Source organism: Branchiostoma belcheri, unplaced genomic scaffold (assembly GCF_001625305.1).
Source record: "Branchiostoma belcheri isolate BF01 breed outbred unplaced genomic scaffold, Haploidv18h27 scaffold80, whole genome shotgun sequence".
Taxonomy (NCBI): Eukaryota; Metazoa; Chordata; class Leptocardii; order Amphioxiformes; family Branchiostomatidae; genus Branchiostoma; species Branchiostoma belcheri.
The window spans coordinates 1128475-1150624 of NW_017804465.1; the positions used below are offsets into that span (position 1 = coordinate 1128475).

Sequence of the window (22150 nt, forward strand, 5' to 3'; positions counted from 1 at the left end):
AAAACACACACAAAGTCCACAAACATAGAATCAACAAATTTGGAAATAGCAACAGGACAGTGATAATATTTTCTGCAGGCATCATTGCCTGCCAAGTTAGTCGTATAAAAATATAAGATTATTCTATACATCTTATATACAGTTCTTTGGTCAACGTTTTGGAATTTTACAATTTTACAATAATGTATTTGCACATATGTTTATACACTCATTGTTAATTGCTATACATTAGTTGACACACAATCTATATTAGTTTATAACAGGCGACAGCGTGTTGGGTTGGTTAGGTTTCAGCCACTTTCTATGCCCCGTTAGTGAGTTGTACAGATACCGTCGGCCGGAAACTGTAGAGGGAGGACACAAGAAAAAAAATCAAAAAGTAGTGTTAATATCTTACATTTCTATTGTCATATGTCATAGAATAATGATATGAAACCTGACAATGTGTAGTACTAAATAGTAATAGTAATAAATGTAGTACTACTCTATAATATGCCTGTGACTGTACAATGTATATCTGTATGTATGATTAAATATTATGTTCAAGATACCAGTGATCTAAAACATTTTACTTTTACATAAAATTCGTCAAAATCTGCAGTTTGATCACTGTAGCTTACCTACCGATCCTATTTTTTTCAGGACCGTGTTCGGAAACAAAACGCTGATTTTCCTAGACCTTATGTACTGGGTACAAGAAGGTACCCGATGAAATGGTGTAGTTTAGTAGTTTACCTGTATCTGTAGCGACGCCATCGAAGTAACTGTTACTCCGTCTGTCCTCAGATGTTAGTGAAGTTGTGGGACTTTTTCTTTCACGACTGTTTGGCGGCACTTTTTGTGTCTTCTAAGAAAGACAAAGTTTGGATAATCATAAGCAACGATCGAGACGTAAAAGCATTAATCTCACTTAAGTTCTTTCCCTACGTCTTTGGTGTTAAATCCAGGCCAGAATTAAGTCATTGCCCTTTTCTAGAATTAGATATTGTGACTATTATTCATAAACTGACTCGACAAAAAAAGTACAGAGACTGTCGTATGGCCAATTATAAACTATAAAATGAGACTGAAGCATATATTTGCACTGAAGTCAATACACAACAAGTCAAATACTGCTTTGCCTTTATATACCGCTAGACACGCTGATACTCACCTTCTCTGGGGTGTTTTGACTGGCATTCTTGACTGGAGTATCTAGTCTTGTATTCTGGACTCCTGTGAAAGGGAAGTTAGTGTTAATTGTTCATTGTTAAATGAATAGATATAGTAAGGTGTAATGTTGTTTTTATCATGATACAATGCATCACAGTCAACGAGTGGAGAGAGTAACTCTAAAATCGTCCCCGAGAGTGTATATTTAGTGATTTCACTTCAAAGCTTAGAATCCTACCATAGATTTCCAAAGCCGTCTATGATTTTCCTACAAAACAGTGACAAATGATTACCTTTAGTATCGGTCCAGGCGTTCGCGATGATCACAGGTTGAGTTTTAGCCTTTTCTTTGTTCTTTTCCTCTGGGTTTGTCGGTTTCGAATTTGCCCCTCTGTAAACAGCAATGTATCAGTCAGACATGGACTACAACTATTACTTCTACTGCTACTACTACTACTACTACTATTACTACTACTACTACTTCTACTACCTCTCTTACTACTACTGCTAGTGCTAGTACTACTACTACTACTACTACTACTACTACCTCTCTTACTACTACTGCTTGTGCTAGTACTACTACTACTACTACTACTACTACTACTACTACTACCTCTCTTACTACTACTACTACTACTACTACTACTACCACTACTACTAATTCTACTACTACTACAACTACTACTCCTACTACAATGCACTACTACTACTGCTGCTGCTGCTACTGCTACTACTACTGCAACTACTACTGCCCGTCAGTCTAAAAAAACTATGACATAATTGACATATTTGGGGGTGAGGTTCCCTTACTTGTCGACTTTGTTCTTCTTCCTCCTCTTACAAAAGCTGACACAGCAGACCACCAGCAGGATGAGCAGGATGAGCCCCAGAACTGCGCTGATCGTCAGCACGGCGATTCCGGCGGGGGTCTGCACAAAGGGTGTAGCAGCCGTCGTCACGCTGTTGTCAATCGACCGACGCACCTAAAATAAAACAAGAAATTATAAAATGCAGACTTTTGGAAAGTGCCTATCGATGCCTAATAGTATCTAGTTCTGTGTCTGCCCAATTCTATGCCTGAATTTGTTATGATTCGGATCACAGTTTCCGTGACTGTATTGGAACTGCCTGGTATGATCATGGACAAGTACTCGAGAGAACTATACAACATTGTATGTCTGGTATGTAATTACGACATAGGATTGACATAGTTTAATGGGGTATTACACTATGGTTTTTGTTTCATACCATGATTACTCAGTACACATTCCTGTTGACCGCATACCACATCCTACTACCCAGAGCAAACCGGGTCAAAACCCGGTCAATCAACCGAAACACAATCTCCTTCTACTCACTTCCCACCCCCGCTGTTCACGAGAAGATACAGAAGAACTTTATTGACACAACAAAAAGTACAGCGACTTTTGTAAGGTCAAAGACATGTAGATATACAGACAATTATACATGGGTATAACGAAAATATCCTACGTACAGAACAATAGGTGGGTCAACTAATACTACTTGTTCTAAGGTCTAAACATTCTTTGATATATTTACCTATTTGTACACAGTAAGGGTTATTGCCTTCTAGGATGAACTTAAATTTATCTTTAGCATGAAATGTAACAAATTCTGTTGTACAAACTCCAATAAAACTAGCGCCACCCAAAACAATACTTCCTGATGCTACATACCTGTGTGATCGGGAAGTTGAGGAAATGGCAAAGCTGGGAGTCCCCGAGTTATAACCTTCGCTTCTCAGGACATGATACACACAAACTCTCCATCAACCAGCGCCTCCCAAAACAATATTTCTGTCCCGAAAGTATTTCTGCTACATACCTGTGTGATTGGGAAGTTGAGGAACTCCTGGCCGGAGATGGCGGCGCTGGGAGTCCCCGAGTCGTAACCCTCGCTTCTCAGGACATGATACATACAAACTCCCCTTAAACTATGGCCACCCAAAGCAATATTTCCGTCTCGGAAGTAGCGATGCCACATACCTGCGTTATTGGGAAGTTGAGAAACTCCTGGCCGGAAACGGCGGCGCTGGGTGTCCCCGAGTCGTCCAGCCGGGCCGTCTCCAGGATCTCGTCGGCGGACAGGAAGGACTTCGCCGCCGACAGGCCGGAGGACGAGTCGGTCAGGGTGTTCGCGACCCCGTACACGGACACCGTCACTGAGCTAGAGGTAGGGATTAAAAATAGCAGATCAAAAACTAAAGCTGGCGCAAGCTTGAAAGTAATTTTATGGCAAAGATAGAAAGAGCACTCTGGCTTTACTCATTTTGCAATCCTACACAGACTCTATACTTACTCTAAGCCTGGTTACCATTCTCCACAGATGACTAAGGGGTTTTTCACCTAACACAGACGTATATTTAGCATAGGCAACTCCTGACATGCTAATTCTTTCCATCAGACATTTCTAGCTATTGCCGTTCTGTATAGACGAGCTAATTAAAACCGAGCCACTGCAAAAAAAAAAAAAACGGCGTGCGCAAATGGACCTGGGAGGGCGGGCAGTACTCCCAACACCGTGGAGATACCGGCGAGCCTACGGTGGTCTGGCTGCCAGGCTATACTTACTCGGACTGTAGTAGCCTCCTGCGGCTTGTGCCGCTGCTAGTTGTGACGTCAGACACCCCGATCCTGCCCGGCGAGAACACCGCCGACAGAGCGGCGATAAACGCGTCCTGGACCTAAGGGAACAAGAGAACATGCATATGTACTACTGATAACTTACGGGACGGAAGTATTGTTGTGAGTGGCTCACTGGAAATGGGATTTTGTGTATATCTTGTCAGTTGTAGGTTAACATTTCATGAGGTCACATAATACGAGAATGACAGACCACATGAGAAGATGTCAAACGACCTCACAGGAAGCCAGCAGCCAAAGATTGCATGAGACTATCTTTAGCCCAACACTACTTAATGAAAATCTAAAATCTCTTTTAGTTTAGCTTGCTATGGTAGACTTCTACACAAAGATTTACGAACCTGTAGGAACTGGTCGTATGACAGTGCCACGACCATGTCCACCAGACACTCCTCCGGACGGAACGTGTCCACTCGGAGGGTCGCAGGCGGGTTGGACGTCAGCACCGGGGAACCTGTGGGGAAGGAAAGTTTAACGAGTTAGATCTGTTTCTTTAGAAGACACCATTTATTTCATAAGAGTCAATACTACATAGACATAGCTTAGCGGATCCAAAACCGTGCCTATCTAGTTATATTCCTGAATGGGTTAGGGTTAGGATCAGGCACGGTTCTGGATAGTCTCCGCAAATCCAAGGACGTAGATTTGTCCCATGCACAGTTCTGGACACGCGGAGACTACATAGAATCGTGCCTGATAATAACCCTATTCCATTCATACATAGAACTAGATAACCACTGTTCTGGATACTATAGCGTATGTCCACACGCTATAAACAACCTACAGCCCTTTATTACGGTCTTAAAGGCCATAGTACTGTATTTACTTTTAAAACATTGTTCCAGCGCGTGCCTTACCCGCATCTCTGGCCACGGCGGTCATGACATACTTGTAGTCCGGCTGCAGTAGCGTGGAGTTGTCCTTCTTACGGAAATGTCCAGACAGAAGATCTACATGGAACAGGCTGGTCTGGTCCAGCAGGTAGTACTGGATCTCGCCGTTAATGCCTGAAGGAAACAGGGGAAATGGAGAGCAATATTTAGACGTAACTCAGATATTGAGAAACGGATAAGAACTAATTGTACTAAATATGACTTGATCAGAAGACGCCACTACATTTGTATGGTACCTGCGGTTACAGGTTTAGTCAAAATTGGAGCCACTTGGGGTTCGAGATGTATGCTGACAATTGTTCAGACAGAATATCTATAGACAAAATTATTAATGCTTGTGTCAACGAAAGAGATTTTTTAAAGAGACCACCAAAAAGTTATAACAATGGCCAGGTTTAGATGTGGTAATTATTAGTACAGGTTTGACAGTATTACAGATATCTGAAGCGGTGCCATATCAACATAGAATAACATTATCTGAAGTACTCTGAGCACCCATCCCATCATTGTATGGATATTTTGTTCATTTTTGAAAGACTATGGCCTACCTTGATCGGCGTCCGTGGCGCTGAGTGTGGCCAGGTTGGTGAGGCTGCTGCTGTCGTATCGGATTTCCAGGCTGAAGAACGTCTGCACCAGGATTGGCGCGTTGTCGTTGACGTCAGAGATCGTCACGTTCACCTCGACCAATGAGCTGAGCCCAGGCGATCCACCATCTGTAGCCACCACGTACATCTGCACGAAGTCTAGCGTCTCCCTGTCGTTCGCTTCTTTCACGGAAATCTGCCCTGAAGTCGCGTCAATGCTGTAGAACTGTAGCCCCAACGTACTGCTTGAAGATATGGAGTAGGTTATGTCTGCGTTTGTGCCGGAGTCTTCATCAGTAGCGCTGACTGTTAAAATACTCGTGCCCTGGGATAAGTTCTCTTCGATGGTTACGCTGTAGGATGGTTGGGTGAAATTTGGCGTGTTGTCGTTGAGGTCGAGAACGGACACAGTCACCGTCGCTTGGTCTGAGAACTGAGGTGTCCCGCGGTCTCGCACCGTCACCAGGAAGGTGTAGGAGGAAACGGTTTCACGGTCAAGGCCGCCGCTTGTGGATATCACACCTGGAATTGTATAAAATTTCTTTCATTCTTACTTTTTCATTCTTTATTTTAGGTAAAATAACACCCATCAATAATAATACAAAACTCATATGTATTCAGTAAAGACGTACAAATTATAGAAAAAATATTACCTATTTTCTCATTTATTTATTCATTTATAAATTATTCAATGTATTTGTAATGACCAGTAGTTAGTTTTTATTTCTTTATTATTTCAACTGTACTCATGATGATCATGATTTGAATTCAAAGAGTAGAATAAGGCTTTCAGGCTTTATTTCTCCTCCTGCAGTTTGTTTATTGACTATCCAACAAGCATACCCCGGGCCTTTTTAGGGCCATCCATATCTCTCAAAAGAACTCCGTCTATCCCCTTTGTCATTATATAGCTCCTTACTGCCTGTTTATGTTTCCGTGGAAATAAAAATTAAAACAACAACAACAACAAATACCTGTAGTGTTGTCCACAGTGAAAGGAACTGTCGCGTCCGTTATGTAGTAGTTGACTTCTCCATTAGTGCCGTTGTCGACGTCGGTAGCGAGGACCGTGATCACCGACGTTCCTACGGCGACGTTCTCGTCGATGTTCGCCTGGTACGACGCCTGTGCGAACGCCGGAGCGTTGTCGTTAATATCCACGATTCGAATGTACACAACTGTCGTGGCCGTGTAGAAGGGGCTTGCACCATCTTGTGCTTGGATTGTGAGGTTGTACGTGTCTTGTACTTCTCTATCAAACGTAGCGATGTTGAAAATGTAACCATAGATGGGATCAATGCTGAATTTGTTGTTGTCGTTTCCAGAGAGGATGAAGAGCGTAACCTCACTGTTTGGCCCGCTATCCGGATCAGTAACAACGGGAGTCAGTACAGTAGTGTAGAGGGTGACATCTTCGTCCACGTTAACTGAGTAGGAAGCTTGTGCAAAGCTTGGCGGGTTGTCGTTTACGTCTTCAACGGTGATGGCGACGAAAGCTGTAGCAACCAGCGCCGGCGTGCCGCCATCCGTAGCAGCGACGGAGAGAATGTAGAGGGGAGTGAACTCGCGGTCAAGAGCGTCGATGAGACTCAAGACGCCATCTTGGTTTATCTGGAACCGGTTGAAGAGATCTCCCGAGGCGATGGAATACGTGATGGCAGCGTTCGTACCAGAGTCGTCGTCTGACGCGTAGACTGTTAGCAAGTCCACAGGGTACGGCGAATCCTCTGAAAGAGTGTACGTATAACTAGTGGGGGAGAACACTGGACTGTTGTCGTTAAGATCGTTCAGTATAATCTGCACCCCTGACCAAGAGGAGTAACGCCGCGGAGAACCATTGTCGTACGCCCTGACGAAGAAATAGTACGACCTCCTAGACTCGAAGTCCAGCGTGCTTTGACTAGATATGGCACCGGTCGTGCTGTTGAGGTAAAAGAAATTTGCGTCGGAACCACGGGTTGTGTAGGTGATGTCACTGTTGTTACCCTCGTCAGGATCTGTGGCTAGAACTGATGTGAGGACAGTTCCTATAAGTTGGTTCTCGTCAACAGTTGCAGAATACACGGTGTTACTCATAGTGGGTTCGTTGTCGTTAATATCTGTGACGAAGACGTAGAGCAACATGAAGTCGTAAAAGTCTGTATCTTGTGCTGTGATGTTAACTACGTAGGACGCCTGTGTTTCCCTATCCAGTCCAGCGCCAAGTCTGACTATACCAGTAACACTGTCTATGAGGAAAGTAGGAGAGCTGCCGGATACAATAGAGTAGGTGAGTTCGCTGTGTTCTCCCAAGTCGCTATCTGTAGCGTTGGCGTCGTATAGCACAGTCCCCAGCGCGGCGTCTTCTGATACATTGATGGTCGTGTTGTCCACGGCGAACACTGGCGGGTTGTCGTTTGCGGATATTACATTGATGATCACTTCTGCTGTATCCGTGAAGGTCGGTTGTAGCACGTCGGTTGCTTGCACGGTCAGGACGTATTGCTGCTCGGTTTCGTAGTCTAAAGCCCCTACCAGGAACAGCCTGTCGAAAATTAGCACGAAGAGACCTGCACCGTTACCGGAAGTGACACTGAGAATGGAAATTGCGTTGGCACCATCGTCAGCGTCCGTGTAGGTAAGTACTGCCAGTTGGGTGCCATTGGCGGCGCCTTCCACAACACTTACAGAGTATGACTCGGGCTCAAAACTTGGAGGGTTGTCGTCTACATCCAAAACCGTGATTTCTACCTGCACATCGGAGGAAAGCTGTGGGGTTGCTCCGTAGATGTTATCGTACACCCTCACCGTTAGGTTGTAGAAGTCTGTAGTCTCCCGATCGAGCGGTCTTACCACGGATATTTCTCCCGTCTCGTCGTTGAGAGTGAACTTGTTGCCAGTGTTTCCCGAGACGATTGAGTATCGGAACATGCCCTGAGCCTGATCGGGGTTATCCCCATCGGTAGCCCCGACGGTCACCACCACAGTCCCGCTTGTAATATTCTCGAAAAGGTTTGCTGAGTAGGACGAGTCGTTGAACACGGGAGGAAACTCGTTGACGGGATTCACGTGAACGGACACGGTTACATTGGTACTGAGGGATAGAAACCCGTTGTCTGCTACAGTCAACGTTAAGTAGTACCAGTCGTCTCCTTCGTAATCTAGCGAGTTCTGAACTTGGAGTTGATTCTGTACCATCGCAAACCGGTTAGTTGGATCCCCGCTTATTATACTGTACGAGAGATCTGCGTTGGCATCTAAGTCTGCATCGGAACAATTGAAAGAGGCTAAGGTGGTTCCAATGTTGACATCTTCGTCCAATTCGAAATTCAGGACGTAGGAAGGACACGTAGGTTGGTTGTCGTTGACGTCAGTGACGTTGACGTACACGTAGACGTTGCTGGATAGCGCGGGAGATCCCAAGTCTGTAGCCGTGACGGTGAGAACGTAGTAGTCCGTGTCTTCCCTGTCCAGACGCCGCTTGAGTTCCACCTGTCCGCTCGTGGCGCTGATCTGGAACCTGCCGGCAGCGTTCCCGCCCGTTAGGCTGTAAGAGAAGCGCCCGTCGTCTCCTCTGTCGGAGTCCGTGGCGATCACTTGGAGGAGGACAAGCCCCGTGGTTTCGTTCTCAGCAACGCTCACCTGGTCAAAAAAATCATAATATTTCTAAGTGTTGGAACATTAGGTTGATCAATGGCATTTACCAACACAGGTGGACATAATATTTCGCAATCTCTCATTATAATTTTTGTCTGTAAATGTTCCGATGTATTTTTGGGTATTTTCTTAATGTTTTATTGTTTGGTTTCGCCGCCAATATAAGTAATTTCAACTTGAGTGCGTCGTCACTTGTTTTTTGGTTACTTGTCTTTGATCTATAAATACAAGCACTCACCTGGTAACTTGCCGCCACAAACGCCGGTGCTGCCTCGTTCACCCCGGTCACCTCCACACTGACGTAAACAGTTGCCGTGTTACTCTGGTATCCGCCGTCTGTCACCTCCACCTGGGACACAGGTATCTATTAGTGACTGGTATCAAGTTGTGCTATGTATGTAGTTATGTATGTAGAACTGGACGTCCCTCACCGTCACACAACTCCTGACAGCAGACAGAAAGAAGTGGCATCGCCTCTGCTGCAAGGTCTGCTTTGTCCCCCAAAGACCAGTGTCGGTCATGGGACTAGGTAGGTAGGTAGGTAGTATAGTGTAGTTGTAATATTGTAGTGTTGCATATATTGCAGTTATTAAGTACTTATTGTGCGGCTGTTATATTGTAGTGTTGTATATATCGTAGACGTAGTTATTAAGTGATTTACGGTGGAATTGCTATGTTGTATTTAGATCTATTATGATGTAATTTTAATGCACAGGACTCTAGAAACTGTAGTAAGGAACTGTTGCTTTCTTACAAATTGAGTTCCTAATAAACATAAACATAAACCTGGATGTAGTAACTGTCCGTCGTCTCGTAGTCAAAGGGCCCCGCCAGGTACACGTCACCGTTGCCAGGCGACACGGCAACGCTGCCGTCACTCCCGTTCACGATGGCGTACGTCAGCTGGGCGTTTACGCTGACGTCGTTGTCGCTGCAGTTCACTGTGAGTAACATGATGTTTCTTTTATTGTATTTACTGACAAGGCGCGTTGACTACACACTTAAGCTTATAGCTTATATTAATGTGATAGGCAAAACAAAATACATTGCAAATGTGCATGTATACATACAACTAAGCAACGTGCAATCATAATTATAACAAAATAATGTAAGGTAGTACATGTACAAAGTAACGAAAGTCATATGAATTGTAAGAAAAATTATATTTGATATTTATATAAAGGTAAATTGTAAGCAGTTACTCAAAGTCAGCCTGGTATGACATTGGTAACTCAAATCTTACGGCTTCTTTTGAGCATGCTGTAGAAGTTTGATATTGTTCGAAATAGAAATAAGAAGCCAACTAGTTAATGAATTAGCACATTATCAGAAAGACCGTTGAAGTTTGGAGTTTTGACGTTTCCTACCAGTTGTGAGCACGGTGTTTAGAGTGGTGTTTTCAGGCGCGGTGACGGTGTATGAGGTGGGGAGACAGGACGGAGGGTTGTCGTTGGCGTCCTGGATAGTGACTGTCACGGTACTGGTGCCGGACCTCTGCGGGGAGGTTCCACCGTCGATGGCGACAACTGCAGACAGTTACACACACATTATAGAAACTTTCAAAACACACTTGTAGAGGTTATTAATAAGCATCTAATACAAACTCCCATGACAACTTGCCACTTTTTCAGAGCTGAAGAAAGGTGGCTTAACTTCTGGTCGTAACAGGTTGTTTTTAATTAGACATGTAGTTTGATTCAGATTCAAAAATCAATCACTATGACATGGCAAGAAATACAACTTATATCTTGTTGATATTGCTGATGTTGCCTCTGCATTGACCATTGCAGTAGAGCTGAAGACAAAAAATGTATGTAAAAGCACACAAAAAATTGAAGAAGGCATGGCTCACCAGTCAGCACGTATGTGTCCACCGCCTCCCTGTCCAGCACAGCTGCAGTACTCAGGTCACCCGTCAGGTAGTCAAGACTGAAGGCGCCGCCCTGGTTCCCGGATGTGATGTAATACTTCAATTCACCTGGGGGACACAAAAATGATGATGAATAATTACATTTGACAAATACATTTGACGTCGGCTGTCGTCAAAAGACGCTAGGTATATCAGACAGAGACAAAATAACAAAGAGGTTTATCAGAGAACAAAACAGAAAGGCGTGGCAGATATGATGAAATGGAAAAGGCTAGGATGGTGAGAAGATGTCCTGGGGAAGGGTGACAATCTACCAGAAGCCATCTTTAGGTATAAGAAGCAGACCCACACTAACAGGGAGAGCGAATGCACTAAAGGGACTTGGAAGCAAGGAGAAGTTATTGATTACGAGCCACAGCAGACGACACCGCTCAAATAGAGAAGGACGCCTTACAAGTCTAGTCAGTGATGGAAGTCGAGCAACATAGCTTTGATGGTACATGCATACAGTACCTTGTGTTCCGGCATCCTGGTCCACAGCATTAACCCTGAGGATGGACGTTGCCAGTGAGATGTTCTCGTTGATTGACACGCTGTACGGGTTCAGGGTGAAGACCGGCTGGAACTCGTTCTCTCCGGTTATCTCCATGGAAACGGTCACCTCGGCGGACAGGGAAGGAGAACCGTCGTCTGACACTGGGGAGGGATTCACATAGATGATACATATAGTTAAAAAAATGCCAAAATTCAGAAAATTGCTCCTGGGCAGAATTTGATGGTATATGGCCAAAAATAGGTCTGTCAACTTAAGGAATAGAGAACCTAGTGAAGGTAACACTGATCGTGCTCTCTGTCTCTGTCTCTCTGTCTCTCTCTGTCTCTGTCTCTCTGTCTCTGTCTCTGTCTCTCTCTCTCTCTCTCTCTCTCTCTGTCTCTCTCTCTCTCCCTTACACTGTGTTGCTCACAAACCATCACATCAAAGCTGTTTCGCATAATCATCTAGAACTATTCCTAGATAAATTAAATCTGCACGTCATAGAACGGATTATTACTCACACACTTGTATTGCCTAATTTCCTGCACTAAATACGCCTTTCTTGTATATCTAGAATCCACACATACAATCCTAGCATTGTATAGCACCACCCAAAACATTACTTCCGTCCCCGACGTAATCTCGTCGAAAGAAACATTTCTGAGATGCCTTTACCAGTGATGGTAAGTTGATACTCCGTGGTGTTCTCGTAGTCCAGCCCGGTGCTGACAGTCAGCTGCCCGGTACTGCCGACGTGGAACTGTCCGTACAGATCTCCTGACGTCAGGGTGTAGGTCAGGTCACCGTTCACGCCTGCATCTGGGTCACTGTTTTCAGAAAGAAAAAAAAGATATTTCAGAGAATAGATATAATCTAATAACATGGGATGCTGCCAGTAATATGTGGTATAGCGGTCTAATCAGTAAATAATGAAGAAGAAGAAGAAACGAAGTATTAGCTTATTACATAAGCAGTACAGCTATTCTTTAACATTTTGTATGCTATCATCAGCATTCTTTTGCCCTTATAATTTTGTGTCTTTTGTGACGACACTAGCTAAGAAAATGGCCACTACGATTATTTGTACCCATCAACAATAAGTAAGGTAAAAGGTAAAGTAGTCTCATAGCCTTTTGAAGCTAGCCTTGCCACTCGTCACTAATTCCACAATAAGTAGTGACACTAAAATGTGCGTTCACCTGCATGTTAGCTGCAGGAGTGATGTTCCCGCTGGTACGGACTCCGCGAGCGTCCGGTCGTAGTAATAACCCGTACATGTCGGCGCGTTGTCGTTCACGTCATCAATGGTCACGTGAACGGTCGCGTCTGCTGACCTCCCTTTTTTGTAAGGGTACAAAAAATCATCGTAAATTGTCAAGTGTTACATTCGGTATATGGACATCATAAAGACATATCTTTATGTCACTTATTTGTGCCTTTTCCCTGCTTTCTTTATATGTATATTCTCTACAATTTGCGTGTCATGTGCATAGTGTCATGTCCTTTTCACTCCCTTTGGAGCATAAGGGTGGTGCCCATCTTTATTTCTGGATCCCTTGGGCCACACAGTTGTGCAAGCACTACAGCAGGGGGCTAGTAAGCTGGTTGTGCTGTGTGTTATAGTGGCATGTAGTTTGAGCAAACTACGAACTACAAGAAGAATAGTTACAATGAAAATTGTCAAGCTAAATGTGTATCTGAATAAGCTCAGACTTACTGGGTGAGGTCCCTCCATCGTAAGCCGTCACCGTCAGGGTGTAAGAACCGGTGACCTCACGGTCAAGTTCTTTGTCAATGGTGATCCACCCGGTGACGTAATCCATCGCGAAGTGACCGTCAGAGTTCCCGGATGTGATGAAGTACGTGACGTCACCGTCGGAACCGGCGTCGTCATCAGAAGCCGTGGTCCGAACCACCGCGTCACCGAGATTTCCGTTTTCGTAGACGGTAGCTGTGTAGGTGCCGCCGTTTGAAAATACCGGGTCAAACTCGTTGTATGCAGTTATCTGTATGCCTACTCTGGCGGTGGATGTTAGCTGGGGTGTGCCCTGGTCGCTAGCCGTTACTGAAAGAGTGTAAACTGTGGTGGTTTCGTAGTCCAGATATGCGGTGGAGGTGACGTACACGTTGCCGCTTGAATCTACGGCAAAAATGTTGTCCGGAGCGTTGCCAGCGACGATGTTGTAATCCACGGTGCCACCGACTCCGAGGTCGCTGTCGCTGGCTACAACCGTAACAACGTTGTAACCGACGGTTGCGTTCTCGGGTACCTCTGCGGTGTAAGCAGCCGGGCTAAACACCGGCGCGTTGTCGTTGGTGTCTCCTATTGTGATCGTCAGTGTCACGCTGTTAGATCTTACCGCAGGGGTGGTGCCTGAATCTGTTGCTACGACTGTTAGCGTGTACGTGTCTTGTGTCTCCTTGTCTAGTGCTCCCTTCACCCTGACATCCCCTGTGTACTCATCAATGTAAAACTTCGAACTCGTGGTTGAGAAGCTGTACGTAACGTCGTCTGGCAAGCCGTCTGAGCCGAAGTCGGCGTCTGTGGCAGTGACTTTGCCAATTGAGACGCCAATAGCAGTGTCTTCGTCTATGGCGATGCTGTAGGAAGCTTGGGAGAAAGCTGGGTCAAACTCGTTATACGGGGTGATGGTTATACCGACTTGTGCGGTCGACGATAATGGGGTCGAGCCCTGGTCGGTGACTGTGACTGTTAGGGAGTAGGAGGTGGTCGTCTCGTAATCAAGAGCGCGGGCTGTAGTGATGACGCCGAGTTGGTTTATAGAGAAATCTGTGTTGGTGTTTCCTCCAGTGATACCGTAGTAGAGATCGTCATTGATACCGGTGTCAAAATCGAAAACAGTGATAAAGGCTACAGGAGAGCCGACTGCGTCGTTTTCGCTAAGGGTAACTTGAAGCGATGAAGGTATAATGAAAGGAGCGTTGTCGTTCACATCTGTAACTGTGATCGTGACGTTCACTTCAGCAGACAGAGCATCGGACGGGTTGGCTGGTTGGTCGGTGGCTGTAACTACTAGGGAATAGAATGATGTGCTTTCTCTATCTAGCGCAGACTTCAGAACCAGCCATCCTGTGGTCTCTTCCAGTAGGAAGGTGCTGTCAGCAGGCATGCTGAAGCGGACAACACCGTCGTCCCCTGCGTCGGTATCCGTTGTGATGACTTGTACAACGGAAGTGCCGAGGCTTGCGTCTTCTGACACTGAAGCGACATACGCTGTCTCCGAAAACTGCGGCGTGTCTTCATTCACCGGGCTCACTGCTACTGTTACCAGTGCGGTTCCTGTCAGTTTAGTGGCACCCTGGTCTACAGCGTGGACGGTTAGCGAGTAAGACTGAGGATCGGTGCTGGAGTCATACTCTAGTGGGTTCTGGAGTGTGATCTGTCCAGTTGTCTGGTCGATGGCGAACGTGTTACCGACGTTACCGGAACCAGAGAAAGAGTACTGAATTTGGGCGTTTGTACCCAAGTCGAACAAATCCTGGCATGTAACGGTTGTTATCAACGTTCCTGTAGCTGTACTCTCGTTAAAGGTGACGGCGATGTTTGAAGGCGTGCACTGTGGTTCGTTGTCGTTGACGTCGTTGACCGTTATGTTGACCCATTTTGTGATGGTGTTCGGAGTTCCGGCGTTGAACAGGACTCCGTCCGAGGCCTGGACTAGGATGTTGTAGGACGCGGTGGTCTCCCGATCTAACTCGTCTACTAGATATAGAATGCCCGTGGAGGAGTCTAAGGCAAACTTGGCTTCGATGTTTCCTGGGACGAAACAAACTATTCCGTCAATACCATGGAAGTAGGAATATATAAAGGAAAGGTTATATGCAGAAAGTGCAATATACTTAAAGTACAGAGGGCACAATTCAGCCTCTGGCCCTTTTGGCAAAACGCCTTTTTATCAGTAAATCGGTTTTGATTGATCATCTTATTACATTATAGAGATACATAGAAACGATTGATAAGCTGATGTTGTTAGAAAAAACACCATTTTGAACTGTCAGACATCTTATGGTAGATACATGTAATTTTAGTTTACGAGAGCAATCAAACAAACACTTAATTATGTAAAGTTACTTTAGAATTCATACATGACAAAGTTGCTACCTGACAGGATAGTGTAGGTGATCTGCCCATGCGCGTTGACGTCAGAGTCTGCGTCAGTAGCAGCGACGTTCGTGATTGGATCGTTCACCGTGAAGTCCTCGTCCACGCTAAGAACGAGATCCCCGGAAATGACGAAGGCCGGGGAAAACTCGTTCACAGGGTCCACGTGCACCGTGACGGGGATGACGTCATAGTTGGGCGGAGAGCCGTTGTCAGAAACCGTGATCTCCAGGTCGTACTTCCTCGGAACTGTTGGGAGAAGAATTGAAATGTGTTGGGAACATTCGGGAACAGTCGAAACTGACCAAGACCACTCAGAAGAATGATAAAAATCTGGTCTATGTGTATAGGTGGTCACTATGGTCAGGATTTGTAATGCTTGTTGCACTGGGTAAAAATTATCTAAGGGACCAAAAAAAATAAATTACAGTGACCGGGTAGTCCCTAAGAAGAGGCGGTCAGTACTTTATATAGCTTTGTGGTTTATATAGTCAGAGAATGGTATTTTGCCATAAGAAATTTGTGAAAATGTCATAGTTCCTCAGCTCTAAACGATCAATGGAAAAAGGAGAGGACTTTCATGATTGCAACTAATAATTACAACCTCATTTCCATAATCAAGTACAAAAATTTGCAAAAGCTCTACAGTTTGGGGAAAAAGCAATATTGAACAGATGTATCTTCCACATTACCCGCATCATAGTCCAGCGGGTTGGTCAGCAGCAGATCTGACCCGTTCATGTAGAACTGGTTGGTGTCGCCCGCTGAGATGGAGTAAGTCAGCGCTCCAAACAGCCCGGCGTCAGCGTCGGTACAGGACAGGGACGTAACGACGTAATCGGCAGGCTGGGTCTCTGAGACGGTCTCCGAGAACACCGAGGGCACGCACTCGGCAGTGTTGTCGTTCACGTCGTCCAGAACGACCAAGACTATCGTGGTGGAGCTGAGCGGAGGGGTGCCGCCGTCAACCATCGTCACCTATAAGATATAAATCATGTATGTTTAAAAGATGTCTGGGCGCTAGAAATTCCTCCAATTTTTATATATTCTATTGTAATATCATATTTTCATTCCATACTGCATAGATTCTCTTGTAAGGTAGCGTAGTTGTTAAATAACAGTAGATGTTGAACCTTGTACAATGGTTTTGCAATAAAGTTTACTTGAAATTTTGTTATTGGCTCTTATTTGATCATTTTTCATTGTCATTACTTGTTACTATTAGTATCTTGTTCGTTAAGAATTAGTTCTTAAATTAAAAGGGGGAATTCAAGCAATGACTGCATTTCTAATCCCCAGCACTGTTTGCTTGGTTCTTGTTTGTCATTTATATAACATACTTTGCTTTTAACGTGTGGAAATAAGTTTAAGACAATAAATAAAGACTGCCATCACCTCAAGTGTGTAGAGCGGAGTGGTCTCAAAGTCTAATGGCGAATTCGTCACGATGACTCCACTGCTCGGATCGACGCTGAAGACACCGTTTGTGTTCCCTGACGTAATGCTGTACGTCACAATACCGTGTGCGTGGCTAGAGGCGTCGGTGTCCGCTGCGTCCAAGTCAATAACCGTGTTGCCGATAGCGATGTCTTCCGAGATGTTTTCCGAGTACAAAATTGAAGAAACCGTCGGAGTGGCTTCGTTTACGGGTGTGACTTCGATAGTGACGGTTAGCGTAGTCGTTTTCTGATTTGAGGTTACTACTGAGTTATCGTTCACCAAGATGACAAGAGAATACAGCGTTTCCCCGCCATCATAGTCTAATGCAGACGATACAAGAATCTGTCCTGTTGCAACGCTAAACCTCGTAGACGGGGTCTGTGTGGCTGTATAGGATAACGCCCCGTCAAAACCACTATCGTTGTCGGTACAGCCCAAATCCACGACCAGGCTGCCTGCTGCTGCAGTTTCGCTGACTGAGACGCCGAAGTTGGAAGAGGTGCATGTGGGGTAGAACTCGTTGACGCCGTCCAGGTTGACCGTGACCGTGGCGGTGGAGGCCAGCCCGCCGCCGTCTGTCGCCACGACCACAAGGTTGTAGCTGGTCGACGTTTCAAAATCCAGGGTAGAGGCCACGGAGATCACGCCTGGTCAGAAACATATCAGGTAAAGTAAGAAACAAACAAACACAAAAGTAACGTACCGTTAGAATTCTAGAACTTCCCACAGTAAACAACCATGGGAGTTGTCGTCACAGTAGTCACTACAGACAAGGTCCTTCATGTTTGTATCAATGGAAATAATTATCTAAAGGACCACCAAAAAGTGGTCACAGGTGGTCCTTATGCAACGGTTGCCACTATTGTAGGCTTGGCTGTAATTGTTATTGTCACTTTAAGCCTTTTAACGGTATAGAAATAGTGTAAGACAACGTTTGAGTAAGAACATGTTCATGAGCTAAAGCAGACTTTCGGAAGCAGCAAAGTGATAGTTCTGGTTATATAGTTTATGCTCTACAATTGCAATCAAATACCTCAACTATTGAGGAACTACATTACTTCATACAAGTGGCAATGTCAATAATATCAGAATTCCGACCCACCAGAAGAAGCATCTATCCGGAAAGGGTGTGTTGCCGGCCCCGTGATGGCATACGTCACGACGCCGTGCGCCTGGTCCGCCGCGTCAGGGTCCGCGTCATCTACGTCATAGATGACGTCACCTATGGGCGTGGCCTCGGAAACTGTGACGGTGTCGTCTGCGATGGTCGGCGTGCCGTCGTTCACGGGAGTCACGCCAATCGCGACAGGGACTTCCAGGGTCGTGGTGCCGTCGCTCAGCTGCACGATCAGGTCGTACGACCGAGGCGTGTTCGTGGGGTCGTCGTAGTCGAGCGCGCTGCCGAGGCAAGACAAGACTAAGGTTAAGCTAGTCGTCTATGAAGGTGACACATAATGACATAGACAAAGAAATTGTTACTTAAGCAAGTGGATAGAGTTTTAAAAATCTTTTTTTCAAAATCCATCCAGTTGCTTGAGTAACATTTTAGTTGTGTAAAGGTAGTCCCTTAGCCTTTTTAGGCTGTAGGCGCAGTGGGTTGTTAATGTACTGTGCTACTGTATCTAGGGCACGGCATTGGAAGGTGGAGCCCATCCCTCTCCTTCCACTGCCTTTTACCTCACCAACCGATTCATGTTCGCATTTTACACCTGGGTGGAGTGAGGAAAGTCGTATAAAGTGCCTTTCCCAAGGACACGACGTCTAGTCAGGAATGCCAGGGATAGAACCCGTGACACTTTCTAGTGTGCTCTATCCCACCCTGCCATTCGAAGTCACTACGCTGCGGAGTAAGTAAAAAGGAAATTTTACCTGCCGGGGAAGATCGTGTAGAAACCCCCGCTCTGTGTGATCCGGAATGTGCCGGCAGGGTCACCGGAAATGATGCTGTAGGTGAGGACGTCTCCGTCATTGTCGTCACAGTCGATGTTCACGAAACCAGGGAAGATGTTGACGCTCTCATCCTCAGGTACTTGGACAACGAACGTGGTCTGTGGGGGAGAACATCACTCTAGTTAACTAAATCTAAAGTCCCGGTGATCACATATGCATGAGATATAATTGTTAATTAGGGTGGATAAAATTAGAATAGTTAAACGCGTTAGTTTTTAGTCATACTTTGATGCCGTAGAATTGTCAATGTCAAAAGCCTGTGATGGAGAGTAGAGTGTAGTGAAAACGCTTTCATGTTTGGTTCAAGCGGGGGCACGATCAAAGTAAAATAAGTAAGAATTTTCAAGCAGGCAAACTACAGACAAGGATCTAACACAGAAAATTCCGTAAGAATACAGTTGAATACTACAGGACACATGCACGAATATCCCAAGAGTTCTGAGACCAATGTGAGCTCTAACCTGTGTACAAGATGGCGGGTTGTCGTTGACGTTCCCGATGTAGACCAGTACGAAGGAGTCTGCACTGCGGGCGGGGTTCCCTCCGTCCACCGCCTGGATACTGATGTTGTACGACCCGGACATCGTCTCAAAGTCAAGACCTTCATACAACACAAAACGTTAGAATATGTTTAATTAGTCATAAAAGAAACATAAAAGTGAAGTGTATATATGTTGTTGTTCGTCCGTCGTAGTCGACGATGACCAATGAACATCACATCAGGTCTTGTGTGTCCGGCTGTGGCTCACAAGTCCTATACGGGCTCTGAAGGTTCTGCCACAGGTCGGGCACAGGTGGGTTTCTGGAGTCCGGGATGTGGGGGCAGCTCTGGAAGCGCGTTTCCTCACGGCTTCTGCGATCCTGGTTTTCTCGTAGAGAGTAGCACCGCTGCTGATGTGGCTGCGCCAGGCAGCACGGTTTTGGGCTGCTGATTCCCAGGTAGATGTATCTATCTTGAAACTTTTAAGAGTTGTTTTCAGTGTGTCCTTAAAGCGCTTTTTCTGTCCTCCCACTGAGCGCTTGCCTTCTACCAGTTCACTGTACAGAAGTCTCTTCGGTAGCCGTGTGTCAGGCATCCTTACCAGGTGGCCTGCCCATCTGACTTGGGCTCTCCTCAGCAGTGTGTGGATGCTTGGCAGATCGGCCCGCTGGAGGATCTCTGTGTCTGGGACTTTGTCTTGCCAAGTGATCTTCATGAGTCTTTTCAGGCAGTTTATGTGAAAGCGATTGAGCCTTCTGGCATGACGTGCGTAGATCGTCCATGTTTCGCAGGCGTACAGTAGTGATGGCAGTACAACTGCCCTGTACACCTTTAACTTCGTGCTCAGTCTAATGCCTCTCCTCTCCCACACTGAGGCTCGCAGACGTCCGAAGGAGGAGCTTGCCAGAGCGACCCGTGCGTCAACCTCATCGTCTATGCTTACAGACCTGGAGAGTGTGCTGCCAAGGTACTTGAATTTTGCAACTGCCTTTAGTGATTCCCCGTTTACAGTAATGACAGGATCCACGTACGGCTTATGCGGTGCAGGTTGGTACAGGACCTCTGTTTTCTTAGTGCTTATCGTGAGACCAAAGTTGTCAGCAGCAGAAGAAAAGCGATCCATACTCTGTTGCATCAAGTCCTCTGAGGCAGCATTTAACGCACTGTCGTCTGCAAACAGGAAGTCACGCACAGACGTCACCTTCACCTTCGTCTTGGCCTTAAGTCTCCTCAAGTTGAAGAGTCTGCCGTCAGTACGGTACCTGATTTTGATGCTCAGAGGTCAATGTATATATAGACCTTCATACATGTACAACACAAAACGCATTTGATTTATTGTACTTTTGTAATGTCCTTTTACGATGACTACATTGATATAACCTATGAGCTCAAGTGTGTTGTCTCCACCACTAACAAGTCGGGTTCAAAAACTGTAACATTTATCCAAATAGGTAATAATTTGCTATTAGAGTTTAGCCCCACTCGACTTCATTTGCATGCCGTGGACTGACTCCCCTTGGTGAATTATTTCCCTTTTTGACAAATTCTACGATTCCCACCCCATTAGGAAGGCTAATGATTTTGTTATTACATTTATCAGTATATCTTGTATTAATGATTTAAAAAGTGCGTACCTTTGCTGACCAGTAGCTCCCCGGTTTTAGGATCAAGTTCAAAAGCTGAATCTGTGTTCCCTGCCGTGATGCTGTAGGTCAGGTCCCCGTCCGTCCCCGCGTCAGAGTCGCTTACGTCCAGGGTCAGCACAGTCGTGCCGATAGGCTGGTCCTCGTCAACCTGGGATGGCGTCAGATAGCATGGGTTAAACATGAAGCATTTTCCATATTGACCTTTATTTTCAGCCCAACACATGGAAAAGTTTTTAGCTGTTCTCAAAATGAGGAAAATGCGACTCACAGGAACTTTAACTGCATTTGACAACGGTAACCTTGCTCAGTCTTCAGTCAGTCGGAAATTCCGATTTTCTTGTGTTAAAGAACAGTGTAACTTTTCACATGTAATTTGCTAACTTTGAACTATCAGGCCAGCACGTTCTGATTTAGACCATTAAGTATTTATGTCTTCAATCTTTGTGGGAAGGTAAGAAAATTCTCTAGGAAATGCAACATGTAAAGTAATATTGACAAAGCAGACGAAAGTACTTAAATGCATTTCAATTACCGTAACCGTGTCAGACGGCAAGGCGGAAGGCGAGCCCCAGACTGGGTTAAACTCATTCACATGTTCTACGTAGATGACGACTTGGGTAGTTGCTGTGTTGGAGGACTGGTCTTGCGCTTTGACCACTAATGTGAAGCTGGAATAAAAAATAATAATAAGGATAAGTTTTCACTTCAAATTTTCAGACAACAAAGTCAATTAACAAGCGACCTCATACCACAAACTACCTCCCAGGACATACTGAGTCACAGCCCTGTCAATCAACTGGAACCAAATCTCTACCAACCCACTTACTTCCGAGCCTAATTGTTGGGGACATGAAACATACAAACTCCCTCCAAACCAGTGCCGACCAAAACAATACTTTCGTCCCAGAAGAAAAAAAAACACTTCGTGGCCACTGTCATAGTCTAGCTGGTTCGAGAGCATGACCAAGGGTTTGTTCTTTGTATTCATTTATTAATTCATAAAAAGGGTACTTACACATCATCTCCCGTGTCGTAGTCGACTTGGTTGTTCAGCATGACCCATGGGTTGTTCTCGGTGTTATTCAGAGTGAAGAGCCAGAAGTTCCCTGCCGTGTTTCCCGCGATGAAGGAGTAGGTCAGGTCCGCCCCGGCCGTGTCCGCATCGGTCACCGTC

General features: G+C 45.4%; 1 protein-coding gene across 1 annotated transcript; it reads right to left on the minus strand.

Annotated features, from left to right (window-relative positions):
- Positions 1-249: 249 nt before the first annotated feature.
- On the minus strand, positions 250-22150 carry LOC109486451 (protocadherin Fat 4-like). Its single transcript, XM_019790281.1, has 29 exons — positions 21992-22150; positions 21509-21644; positions 20965-21124; positions 19610-20500; positions 19311-19450; positions 18769-18947; positions 18002-18297; positions 16855-17546; positions 16152-16437; positions 15460-15708; positions 13054-15114; positions 12536-12674; positions 12012-12163; positions 11315-11497; positions 10784-10909; positions 10299-10457; positions 9718-9872; positions 9170-9280; positions 6270-8916; positions 5257-5817; positions 4673-4822; positions 4157-4269; positions 3744-3856; positions 3159-3339; positions 1963-2135; positions 1446-1543; positions 1154-1215; positions 736-847; positions 250-344 (listed from the first exon to the last, which is right to left on the minus strand). Exons 1-29 carry the CDS (start codon positions 22030-22032, stop codon positions 250-252), a joined length of 10461 nt encoding a protein of 3486 aa, XP_019645840.1. The 5' UTR covers positions 22033-22150.